The 13,628-nt window shown below is 36.9% G+C and overlaps 1 protein-coding gene across 1 annotated transcript; it reads left to right on the top strand.

Moving 5' to 3' along the window:
* Nucleotides 1-7,238: 7,238 nt before the first annotated feature.
* On the top strand, nucleotides 7,239-12,866 carry LOC133716430 (uncharacterized). The gene is made up of 12 exons (XM_062143144.1): nucleotides 7,239-7,571; nucleotides 8,612-8,696; nucleotides 9,195-9,246; nucleotides 9,328-9,348; nucleotides 9,437-9,490; nucleotides 10,041-10,091; nucleotides 10,699-10,761; nucleotides 11,205-11,270; nucleotides 11,508-11,546; nucleotides 11,870-11,992; nucleotides 12,081-12,173; nucleotides 12,374-12,866. The coding sequence occupies exons 1-12, from the start codon at nucleotides 7,478-7,480 to the stop codon at nucleotides 12,638-12,640; spliced, it is 1,008 nt and encodes a 335-aa protein (XP_061999128.1). The 5' UTR covers nucleotides 7,239-7,477; the 3' UTR covers nucleotides 12,641-12,866.
* The last annotated feature ends 762 nt before the right edge of the window (nucleotides 12,867-13,628 follow it).

Raw genomic sequence — 13,628 nt, 5'->3', positions numbered from 1 at the left:
TGGTAGTGGAAGATGGTAATTGTGGTAGTGGTGATGGAGTGGTAAGGGGAGTATGGATTTTATGGATTTGGATTTTGGGAGGTTTTATAGAGGAGATGAAGAGAGAAAGAAGATGTAATGGGTGATGGTTGAAAAGTGTAATGAAGGGATGCTTATATAGGGAAGAAAGAGGTGTTAAATGATGAAGAAAGGCAAAGGGAGCAGCTAGCTTCATGAATGGAGCAAAAAGAAAGAGTGTTGGAGTGGTAATAGATCCCAAAAATAAGGGGAAAAGAGTATGAGAGTGATGGTGTAGGTTAGAGTAGGAAATGATGAGTGAGGGATAGGGCTGACATTTTTAGCCGAGACAAACCAACCAACCGAATCCGAGCCGAACCAAAGAAGTTGGTAACAGACACTGCTGGTAACCGAACTCTTGGTATGGTACAACCGTATCGACTCCACATACACGGTACGGTAATGGTTTTAATTTTCATATATACACGGTATACCGTACCATACTGAAGTCATGTATAATTAGTTAATTACTCATATTTTTTTAGTTTTTTTTATTCTTCTCTCTTCTTCTTCGATCCTGGTCTCTCTCTTATTCTTTTCTTGGACTCTCTCTTCTTCTTCTCTCCTCTGTCTTATTTCTTCTTTCTTCTTTCTGGACTCTCTCTTCTCTGAGCCTCTCAAACTCTTCAAAGAAACGCCGTCTCTCCTCTCTTTCCTCTCTCTCTCTCTCTCTGCGGCCATGATGGGATTTCAGTAGCTCTGGTTAAACTGGACTTCCACTCTTCCAGCTCTCCCATGACTCAGGGTTTCTGGGTTCAGTAGTAAAAGTGGTAAGTCGAATTTTTGGTTTTTAGTAGTTCAATCGAATTTCTAACTCTCACGATTCTCACAATCTCACAATTTCTGGGTTTTACACTTTTTAGTAGCAAAGCAGAAATTTTGGGTTCGATTTATGGGTTCAAGCTCGGTGATTCTTCAAGCTCGATTTTTGGGTTTTGGATTTAGTGATTCTTCAACTCTTTACTCTTGTTAAAAACTCGGTTGGAGGCCCAACCAACCGATACCAACCGAGCCTCTCGGTATACCGATATGTTGGTATACCGACTTCTGTTGCCGGTAATGGGAGAAAATTTTGTGTACCAAACTTGTCACGCCCCTGATTTTTAACACAAATAAAAATCGATATATAATCCCATAATTATACATGCGTGATGGTTCAGCCATCAATACAAAATACGTGGAAACTTTTTCCCTTTAAACCAAGTACATACTGATGCCCTGAACCCACTATGTCAATATTGACCCGCTCCACAGAGTCATATATTACAAATGCTTACGAATTAAATTGTCACCACAAAATAAAACGTAAATGCTCATCGGAGCTTACTACACAACAGAAGTCTTTATCAACGGTAAAGTCACAAAAATGGCTTCCTACCGTAAATCTGCAAAGACGCTTCCTCAGCTTCAGCCACGATTATCCTGACCTGCAGGATTAACCCCTACACCATTCAATAGTGCACCAGGTTGCCACACAACAAACCCAGTAAGCTTATGAAAGCTCGTATAAGTAACTCAAAACCACCACTAAACAACTCACACCAAAACTAAGGAAAACAACTCACGCCTTGATCTCCTTACTAACACGAATAAAGGAAAACAACTCACTCCTTGGTTCCTTTCAAAACATAACAACAGAAAGCAACTCACTCCTTGATTTATATCAACACGAAACAAAGAAAGCAACTCACACCTTGATTTCTTCTTAATCGTAAATAAGGAAAACAACTCACTCCTTGATTCCTTAAACACCAACTAAAGAAAGCAACTCACACCTTGTTTTCTTTCAAATCACGAAATAAGGAAAGCAACTCACACCTTGATTTCCTACAAATCGTATATAAGGAAAGCAACTCACACCTTGTTTCCTTAAAACACAAACTCATGAGTTAGATATAACCTCGCTCTGTTACCCTATGAATTACATTGGCAGACAGACTAGAGCTCTAACTGAAATCGTAACCACTCGTCCGGCCAAAGACGTGATTACTCGATATACTGCCTAAGGTCATCATTCGACCTTAATTCCTCGGACTTCTCAGTGCCTCGGAATAAAACATTAAAGGAGTCACACAGGACTCAAAATGTTACACAAATCTCAATGCTTTTCAAAACAATAGAAATCATCATTTCACAATCATTTGTTTTTCGAAAAGCCACAACACAAAACAATAAAAAGCACCATTCATGCATATTGTTTTCATCAATCACCAAAAACCACCAATACATATATATTTCACGTAAATATATATATACGTAGTCATCCGCTCAAGAATGCCTACTAATACCAACTATAGTTTGCAGTTAAATAAATAACTCTCAAAACGATAAATGTAATTCCGTTCGTAAATGAACATTGTGAGATTACTCACCTCAAAATTCCCGCTACATCTTCAATACAGAACAAAGCAGCACAACCACAAAATATTCGTCCAAGAATACTTCGTCAAGTACCTAATCACATACAGTCTCAACTTAGTAACGAATCACAAACGATTTAAGTCTGAAACCCCCGTTTTGAACTAAAATCCCCAAAAGTGACGCCAATCGAGATGAAACCACATCCGAGACCACTCAATGTCTCCGGAATATTTTTACGATCGATATGTCAAAACCACAAGTCGATCGAACGCTCAAATCCTCACAGATCGAATCATCGAACGGTCCGAAACCTTAAAAAAATCACAACATATTCATACGATCTCCAAAAATTACGTATTATATATCGCAACGCTCGTATCGACGAGTAGATGATATATAAAACTAGAAACTATCCATTACATGGCCAGAAGGCCGCCACAGTCGGTGGCACAACCACCACCAGCCAAAACTCAAAACTAGATTAATCCAACCGTCCAAAATGTCAAGAACACCAAATAGAACAACTTTAATACCTGGGGTTCAAGCCAACTTAGCCTAGATCGCCGCCTATCGCCGCTACAAGCCACCGTGAACTATTCACTGTGAGTTCATCCGATTCCAACGTGAATCGATCAAAACTAACACCATGGATCACTTGAGGAGGCTCCTACGAACTCAAAACAGAAAACTTGAAGCCACGACGTCGCCGGAGCTAGGAATTCCGATCGGGTCCGACTGCACCCAAAAGTTACTGCCTTCCAGCACCATACACAGTGAGGATCGTCGATAGAGGACGTCACAGGGAGGAGCGCACGGTGGAGGCGAGTTGGTCTGGGCTTGCTGCACCGGTAGAGGTCACCGGAGATTGGAGAAAAAGCCGGGTCGGGTCGCGCGCTGAAGAGAGAGAACAGAGAGTTTGAAAGCTTTCCGGTTTTGGAAACTTCCAAAAATAAAAATGGAAATTTCCGAAAACAGAAACCCCTATATATAGAACTTTCCAAATTTTCAAACGCTCATAACTTTCTCATACGAACTCGTATCGATGCCCTCTACAACTTTTATGAATGAAGTTTTCGGAGAATCTCAACGTATCAAAAGTCAACCTTGAACCCCCCCTAAATCCACACTTTTCGATTAATTAATTGTCCAAAACAATTCCACTTCATATACGACATACGAATAAAGCATAATAATAATAATTCGTACAACTGATCCATTATTAATTACTAAAATTAAATAACGAAAATCCAGGTCATCACAAAACTAGTCCTATACGGTAGCTGGTTTTGGGCCTGCAACTCCGGTACCGAACTGAACCCAGCTCTAGTGAGGGATGGTGATTAAGCCTAAAACATGATAGATATTGAAGTAATGATGATGGTGGACTTTTGGGTAATAGGGAGTATTTGGTTGAATTGGAACCAAAAGGTTTGGAATTTGGTTAAGATAGAATGATGGTAAATGGATGTAATGGAATAGATGTTATGGTACTCATCCTCCTTGTACCTCCATGAATATGGCCGGAAAATACTGAAAAAGTAATCTGGGGTTCACATCCAAAACCAATTGGCAATGGATGGAGTGGCCCAAACCCTTATAAACCCATAGGCAAGGTCCCATTTTTTCCATGTGGGATGTATATATTCTCAACAAATACATGGCACCACCGTGAGTGGTGGTGCACCGCCAATTGTGCCTCCAAAAGTGGTGGTGCACGGAAAATTTGCCGGAATTTTACTTTTTTTCTCCTCTTGTCAAGATTTTCTACAAAACATGGAATTGGATTAGTCAACATTAAATTGGACTTTAGAACAAGTAATTTCCATATTTTAGGGCACAAATATGTATATGAATTATGATCCAACAACGACCAACTCACTCGAAGCCTCAGACTGAAATTTCAACTTTCTCTTAGTCTTCTTAGGAAGCTTGCAAGCCTTATCTAGAGAAACATTACCAGCAGGCTTATTCTTACTGCCCCGAGGGCGCGACCTCCCCAATTGGCGTTTTTTAGCCAGTGAAACAATAATGCCTCCAACCTGTGAAGCAAAGTTAACAAAGGAGTGCTCAAAATCCAATTGAATATGTTTGAAAGGCACCACCTGTTTGGAGAGTTTAGCATAGATCAATAACTCTGCCTCTGCCCTTCGTTTAACACCAGTCACATGTGGCACCTCCGCTAGCGTTGTCACCATTGCGCTTTCATCAGCGTCAGCATAATGTCCTGCATCAGATTGAGCACTAGCAGCCCTGTAGTGTGCAACCTGCCTAGCCAGCATCTGCGCTATCTTGAATAGGTTCATCGGATTACCACAATCTGCTCCTCCAGACCCTAGCAGATCTAGGGTTAGGGTTTGCAGAAGATGAACCGGTCGCCGCAATATTAGTCTCCCCAGTTTCTTGCGGCCCTTTACAACCACGAGCAGAGTGCTCCAACAGCCCGCTTTCTCGACAAATCGCTCATACTTGAAACGAAGCATGGCAAAGACTCTTGGCACAAACTCAAACTTCATCGTCGGGAAAGCTTGCCACACCGATGCACTGATATCATGCCAAATTCTAACCCTAGTTTGCAGACCCTTGCGGATTCCAGTCTTATTGAGGAAAAGGACCTCGTGCCCGACCATATACACGACTTCCTCAATAATCAACGTATGTGGAAGCCCCAGGATTTCAACCCCAAACCGAGAGAGTGGGGATCAGAACCCTAGCCAGATAAGCAAGCTAGCCCATCAAAAGCAGTTAGGGTAAGAAGAGACTACCATAAAACTAAGGCCCTCTATTGGCGATTGATATTTCTCTTTCTCTACCCTTGAATTTCATCAAAAACCTCTCTCCCTGCTTGCGTGCAGATAGCCTATTTTTCAGGTTTCAAATGGAGGAGATAGTACCCATGAAAGCCCTACATCGAGCCTGCATTTGGAATACAACAGCCTCCCCACTACAAAATGGTTGTTCGAGAGCGCCGCCACGCCACCGCCAGCGAAAGTCACCTTCCCGTTTTCAAAGATAGCCAAAAACGCTGTTAGCCTTGCTGAAACCTTGTCCACCAATGTTCAGCGACGTACGGCAGGATGCAAAGAAAAAAAGAAAACCCTAGAAGAAATCCTAGTAGAGCTTTTCTCTCATGTACTGGTTACAATGCCATGCAATCTTCACTTTTGGTTCATTTAATAATTATATTAGTTTGTTAAAGAAAAGTAGTGAAAATTAATCAGAAAAGTGGACTTAATTTCTCTTGAACCACCAAATTTTTAAAACCAGCAAAAAATTACGTTATCCGAGATTGATGACATCATACATACTTAAGGGGGGTGTATTGTATATGGAATTAGTGGAACTTTTAAAGAAATCTATGGAATATAAAAGTTTGGGTGTATTCAATATAGACTTTTAGCAGATGGAGAAAGTCTTGAGGTATTCAATTAAGATTTGTAAAGACTTCATGAATTCCACCAAAATCTAGGGGTATTCAATTAGGACTTTTAAAAATGAATAAAAGTACAGAGGTATTCAAAATATCATTCATACTTATGGAATTAGAAAATCATGGATAATCATGGATTTTGTAGTGTTAACTATACATACCAAATTCCAATAATTTTCCAGCCTCCAGACCAAAGATTTGAAAAAGTCTATCAAAGTTTCCTCTTAAAAAAAAAAAAAAAAAAAAAAAAAAAAAAAAAGGTCTATCAAAGTTCTTCTCTCTACGCACGAAGAAGTTGGTCCTTCATCATCTCTCTTTCTTAATTTTTTGTCTTTTCTCTAATCTTTTATGATATCAACGTTTTTTGATACCCAACATGTTCATTGTAGTTGTTGAATGTGATTTTTTTTTTTTTTTGTCAATTGTGATACTTTGACCCCTAATAGCAATAAAAATGATTTATGAAACCTTAAAACCCAAATATTGTGGTCTACCCTAAGACCTTGAACAGTGTTGCTATGGCATACTAAATTTTATCTTATTAATTAATTATTCTCATTAATTTGAATTTATATTATGGTTCAAAGAAAGATTGAACAATTGAATTTCAATTGATTGATTATAGATCAAGACAGTGACCAATATTGCTACAATATATGTTAATCGGCGAAAACAAAATTGATGAGAATAATTAACCATAAACATCAAGTGATCTATATTGTATATTTATGTTGTTGGGAGATTAGGAATGAGAACAAACTCGCTAGACAGACTAACAATCATTCATTTGAGTCCATTTTTATTAGAAGATACTTGAGCATTGAAGAAGCAACGAGTTATTATCTTGTTTTGTGTTTGGGCTGCATTTGTTTTGTTTTTTGTTTTTATATTCTGTACATGTTAGGAAATCTGTAGAAGTCATTCATAATAAAGTATATAGATTTTCATGAATCAATAAAAGTCTGTTGCTAAAATCAATGGTTTTAAGAAATTTATAATAGTCTATGTCTGTGGACTTTTCAAAAAGTCTGTACAAATCCAAATACAATACACCACCCCCCCTAAACCTCTACAAAAAAAAAAAAAAATAGAGAAAGCAAAATATAAACGAAAGAGGTTCGTTTCAAGAGTGTTAAAACAAAAGATTCAATTTTTTTATTGATGTAATACTATTGAAGAAATGTGTGAATCCTATCCGAGTGGTGTTTTTTGACTTTATCACCTGGTCAAATATAAAACGTAAACCATATGATTATCATTTTATTTTTCGTTGTCTCTGCTGTAAAATAAAAATAAAAATATTAATATTGATCTGGAACTTAAAACACGTTTAACTTTAAACTAGTGATCCAAGTTCAGATGACATTTGGAGGTTGAGAGGAAGCCGACAGAGACAAGTGCGAGTCTCTTATTTAGTCCAAAGAGTCAGCTGCAACAACTAAGAAGGGTAGTTGGCGCGACCATCAAGCCAAAACTAATCCTCTTCTGTCTCTGTAAACATGTCATCTACCATTTTTCTCAGTAGTCCCTCACTACCCAAAATCCTAGGACTCCCAAGTTCCAACCTTTGTCCCCTCTGAAATCCCAGAAAGCTATTTTTAGCAACTTGAACCAAAACCCATTTAAACCCCAATGGCTTTTCCACTGTTCCCGTTCATTTTCATCTTCTTCTTCACCATCACTCTCATCCCACTTACATGCTCTGTTCCTTTCATTGTTTTTCATGGTAATTTCTCTCATCATCTTGTTCTTCCTTATAATTTCATGGGTTCTGAAGCTTTCCTGAAATAGAAAGTAGACTGTAATGTGGATAAGAACAAACAATGCAATGCTAAAGTTTGAATCTTTATGAGAAAAATGATAATTTGCTGCATTTAGTTATACTTCTATTCTTTGGTATTACTAGGTTTTGACTATGCAATGCTCTCTCGTCAGTACTTTGTTTACTTACTAGGCTTTGACTGTGCAATGCTCTTTTGTCAGTATTTTGTTTACTCCTTGCATTTTCTCAGAAACTTTGGTAACGTAATGTCGTGATTTCATCATCCATTTCTGAATTTATGTGAACAGTTTAGGAAATTACATTTGTGCAAAATTGGCTTTTCGGTTTCATCGTATTTGGTTGCGAAGAAACAATGGGCAAGCAAGAGAGTATACATATTAGGCCTTGCTTTTGTCCAACATAACTGTAAAGCTGTAAACTTGTTCAAGAATGGGTGTTCTTTAGAAGTGCATATATGAGCTAGGTAGCTATCATGTGCAAATTTATCTTAAAAAGGCAAAAATATTGCGGATAGATGGAAAAAGTTGGTATTTGTCAGAAGTAATCTCTCTCATATGCATGCTTGAGCGTTTAAATACAATCACTGCTTAGCCTGATAAAAAATATATCTTAGATTTTAGTTTACTACAAGGCGATAGAGAATAACCATTTGTCTAATTACTCTGCCAGTGATTTTGTTCTTTGCTTGTCCCTTTCACTTAAAAAAACCATAATCCTTATCACTATAGAACTGCTATATATAATTACTTTTAGAGTCTTCTTGTTCAGGATTCTGAAAAAAATCAGTTATTATTATTATTTTTTTTTTCAAATTTGTTTGTGCTTCTAAACATATGGTCTTTGGCTCTCACACCCTTATGATATACTTGTATGTCAGTTATTTAGGTTATTTTTAAAAGAACTTATATAGGATTTAGGAACAGGAAGAGGTAGTTCAATTATTATAAACTATAAAGTGATATTTTATTCATAATTTATGACAGGCATTGGAGATAAATGCAGCAATAAAGGAGTCACACACTTTACGGAGCTCTTAAGCAAATGGTCTGGTTCTCAAGGATATTGCGTGTAAGCAATATTTGTTTCAGTATATTTATGATGAATATGAACAGCGTTTTCTCTACTGCTTATATTCCAACTCAAAGAGGTCAGGGCGGCATTTGGGGATTTTTTATTATTATTATTATTATTATTTTTTTTTTTTAGGACAGAACTCTAGGTCATGATTTTTGTCTCTTCCTTCAAAATTTTCCGAACTCAACGCTTTTGGCATCAACAAGATCAAAACTTGGACTCTCTGTGGAGAAGTTTTCAACAATTATTTGGTGAACTATACTGTTTACAACGGGAACACTGTCAGAAATTTTGAGATGTAGCTATGTTTTGCAAAGTTTGTGCTGTTTGAAAAGTTTGAAATTTACATTGATGTACTGTAGAACTTCCCTTTATACATTATTATTTCTTCTTATTCAAAGTGAAACAGTGCACTTCTTATCAAGTTAGCTTCTAGTTCATGAATAACATAAGCCTTGTTTCTGAATGTACTTGTTTCCTTCTTCTCTATAGAGAAATTGGGGATGGATCATGGGATTCCTGGACAATGCCTTTACTGGAACAGGTGACTATTGAGTCAACAGTTTTTTAGAATTATGTTTCATCTATAGTTTCTCAAAATAATTAATTAGACTTGTTTTTGCAGACGGCTATTGCTTGTGAGAAGGTGGTGAAATAGTTTGGTAATACATTTTAATTCACCATTATGGAAATTATGTTATCACTTTTACTGACAGTTTTGATGTCAATTACAGGTTAAAAATATGAGTGAATTAAGTGACGGTTACAACATAGTTGGACTTTCTCAGGTGATTGACAAGGATTGTAAAACTTATTTGTTTCCCCATTCATGTCTTTCCTCTGCAGCAATGCCATATTTCTTCTCCATCTATGCACCCCTGTGAAAATTCATAAGCTTTATCAGTTCCAAAGTTATTCTGCATATGCAACAATTATATGTTTTTATTTTCTTTAGAAAGAAAAAAGAAAGGAAAATAGCAAGGATAGGATATAATGACTTCGTTTCTAACTAGACTTTGCTGTATTGCTCATGGTCTCTTGACATTCTCTTTTATTGCACATACACTGCCAGGTCACAAAAATGAAGAACACACCCGCACATATAGTTGTAACTGTCTTCTCAGTTTTAGGGTGGTTCAATGATTGTTCGATTGCCTTTGTGAATGGTGGAGCCGTCTTTTAAAAGTTATAGGAGTTTGGTCGCCTTGTATGAATTTTTATGATTAGAATTCAGTTAATTTTGTTTGGGAATTTAATTGTCTGTACTATACATAATTTGTATCTATTTGGATGTTTTTCATTGTTGATAACACATTCCACATTCCTCCTGTTCTGCAGGGTAACATGGTTGGTAGAGGAGTAGTTGAATTTTGTGATGGTGGACCTCCTGTAAGAATTAATTTGACAGTATATATGATATTGCCTCATCTATTCTTTTTCCCTTGAACATACTTATTCTTTATCCAGGAAAACGCTCAGCTGATGCACATGCATGAACATTAATAGGTTGTCCTGTATATTAAAATAATCTGGTAGTACTGTTACCGCCCAGCCAAACCCAAAGACGGTTTCTAGACATCGAACTGTTGCTGTATTTATGTTAGATCTTCTTTCACCTTTCACTTCTCTTGTTGTACATTTTAGTATCCATGCTGCCAAGTACTTTCTAAAAACTCAACAAAACCATACATTATTTCATGAGTGCTGCTGATACACTGTTTTAACAATAATTTATGATAACACAGACCAAAAGATCAGTGTGTCGATTTTAGAGAGATTTTTTTTTTCTGTACCTAACACAATATAGTTTACTTTTGATTAGTTCCATATGTCTTTCTTTGTGACTTTTCTTCTCCCCACTGCCTGATCCCCTACTTCTCCCCCCTGGCATGATTATAATCATTCATTTTCACCGTTGTTATAATGTTGTGCCGACTTATTTTGTCTGGTTGTCAATTTTGAGAATCACTAATATATTGTTATATATGTGAAACAGGTCAGAAATTTTGTATCACTAGCAGGTCCCCACGCCGGTACCGCTTCTATTCCATTTTGTGGAGTATGTGCTTCTTCCACTTTGTTCTGGTTTCTACAAAATCTAGTTTTGACTTGTAAAGTAAAATTCAGATATTATTGAGGTTATTCTTGTATCTAGAAAATATTATTGAGGTTTTTCTTGTATCTAGAAAATATACTTGGTGATTAGCTAAAACACAAATCATGCTAGACTGGTAAATAATAGACTTAATTGTTTCCTCATATGTGAGATACACATATTGTTAACAAAAGTACATTTTTCAGTATGGAATTCCATATGTTTACTCGAACCATCCTTAATGATGAAAAAGGTTAAGAGTTTTGGAGTGATATTATCTCTGGGAGTTAGGACTTTAGGATTTAGTTCAGCTAGTCTGTATAATGTTTTCATTAGACTATTTTGAGATAGAACACAGTTATGAATTGGGTCTGTGCAGCATGGTTTGACTTGCTTACTTTTAGCAGTCCGAGTGGCTTTGTGTTCTTCTGGACGACTTAATCAAGTCAGAGATCTACAGCAGCTTTATCCAGGTTTTACTTTATTGAGCCTTCAAATATTTATTTGTTTGTATGTAAGTTGCATGCTTGAGAATGTGAAATGCATATTTTCTGGATAAAATTAAATACAATGGTTAAACACAATGTCAGTAACAATGGGCCACAGTAAAATGGTTTTTAAGTTGACATATTTGTCCTGTTTGTCTCTTGTTATTTATCTCTGCTAGCAATTCCTAGCATTTAAATTTTCTATCTTTGATGTGTTTGCAGGAACATTTGGCTCCAAGTGGTTATGTTAAAATCCCTACAGTAAGTATAATACTTCAGTTCCGCTAGAAAGATTACGATGTTTTGGTTCTTTCATTTTAAGGTTTGCTACAAGATTTTTATGATACTGCAATCCCAGAGAATGGGGTACTAGGAAGCAGGAATTAGTAAAAGTAGGATTTGAAGTCTACTTCGTTCCTACTTTTTGTAGTATAATATGAACCTGAATCATATTTGTGAATTTCAATAGCAACCATATTTTTTATTTTCCACTGCAACCATTACATTTCAGCTGATTGCTTGAATTCTTGGTTACCTTTTCCCATTGCCAAAAGCTAAAGTTAATCAAATTTTCCATTCAACAGGATATTGCTGCCTATCTAAAAGGGTGTACATTTCTTCCAAAGCTGAACAATGAAATCAATTTTACGAGAAATTCCACATATAAGGAACGATTTGCAAGCTTAGAGAATTTGGTGCTTATTATGGTGAGCTTTAGAATTCTATTTTTCTATGGCCACTCGAAGCTCATTAGTATTCAAATATAAATTTTCTTTTCCTTCTGTTTGTGATTAGTTTGAGCAAGACACCATATTGATACCCAAGGAGACCTCCTGGTTTGGATATTTCCCAGATGGGGCCTATGATCCTATATTGCCTGCACAAGAGGTAACTTATCTATTCCAAACTTCCTGCTCAAGTACTGGTACAATCAGGATAGCTAGAAAGCACAATATTTGTTCTTATAATGAATGCTTGTGCTTTGTAATCAAAAACGATGATTGATGTTGGTAGTGCTCTGTTGCTGTCAATAATCTATGAAGCTTGTAGAAATCTAATCAGACATGTTTGATGTTTCCATCCTGCAGACCGAGCTGTACATTGAAGACTGGATTGGTTTGAAAACCTTGGACGAAGCTGGTAAAGTCAAGTTCATAAACGTGTCAGGTAATCATCTGGCCATCACGAGAAGTGACATGAAAAAATATGTTGTGCCGTACTTGGAAGATGGAACATCAATGCAAACGATGATAGCAGAGCCCTCATTACGAAAATTACTTTCATCAGCTTGGAACTTCCTCTTGGAATTTGCCGGGCTCAAAGAGGATCGACAATTGGTGCCGACCGTGGTTTAGCGTTGAGAGGCATAATATATGTGTGAATAAGAAATACAAAATTTCCACAATATAAGGGTTGTTGAGTGATTGATAACACGTATACACGCTGCTCGTTTGGAAATGTTGTAGGGTTCAATGCGACTTGTCATGTCTGTTTATATGCATCACTGAGAATTGAGAGCAGGAACACATGGGCTTATTGGTTCGACTATTTTTACATTCTATGAAGAACATTGAAACTCAAGTCGATAAATGGTCATCACCTCTTAATACCAACATAATCTCTAGATAATATTAAACATTGGTTACTCCAGGCATACAAAATTCTACAATTAGGTTCTTTTTCTTCAAGGTGATGTATGGCATTATCTCTCGCTTTCAGTTCCTCATGACTTGTTCAATTTCACTATCGACAACAGTATAACACCACGCCAAGGCCAATGCCGAACAGGACGGATAACAATTTCTCCAGAACTGACGTAATGATGGCAATTGAAGACAACTTACTGTCAATCTATCTGAAAAACTGGTATTAAAAACAGTTTGATAATAGGTAGAATCCTCATATGGTCACTTGAAACAGAATAACGCTAGGTGAGCTATCTTTTTAGGTACCATATGCATCTCACCTTTTGTGATAGTTGATGTGACACAAGGCACAACCACGTCATTTAATTAAATTCTTTTATCAGTTGGGTCTTGTACTACATTTTAGCTGCCAGATTAAGTGCCAAAAAAGTGTTTCGCAACAATCCAGGTATTTAGATTTTTTTACCCTGATAGTTGATATTGACAACATATGTTGAAGTACAAATAAAGCATACAAAAGGTTCATATGAATCACTCCACTCCCACACTCGTCCGGAGTTCATGTGATTGATCATAACGTTCAATAAGTTCAAAACATCTAGCAAATCGATAAGCAACTCCGTTAACCTTAAACCTTGCGCTAGCTGGAACACGAGAAAGTCGCATGCCTCTCGAGTGCAAGAGAAAGTGACTAGCC

The sequence above is a fragment of the Rosa rugosa genome, chromosome 6 (assembly GCF_958449725.1).
Source record: "Rosa rugosa chromosome 6, drRosRugo1.1, whole genome shotgun sequence".
In the NCBI taxonomy this organism is placed as follows: domain Eukaryota; kingdom Viridiplantae; phylum Streptophyta; class Magnoliopsida; order Rosales; family Rosaceae; genus Rosa; species Rosa rugosa.
The sequence above is the reverse complement of the archived record's forward strand: the minus strand, read 5'-3'. Positions and strand labels throughout refer to the sequence as shown.

Coding starts and splice junctions, on each gene's coding strand:
- LOC133716430 (XM_062143144.1), top strand. CDS start 7,478: ATGGCTTTTCCACTGTTCCCGTTCATTTTCATCTTCTTCTTCACCATC. Junction 9,491..10,040: donor ACATAGTTGGACTTTCTCAG/GTGATTGACAAG, acceptor CCTGTTCTGCAG/GGTAACATGGTTGGTAGAGG. Junction 10,762..11,204: donor CTTCTATTCCATTTTGTGGA/GTATGTGCTTCT, acceptor TACTTTTAGCAG/TCCGAGTGGCTTTGTGTTCT.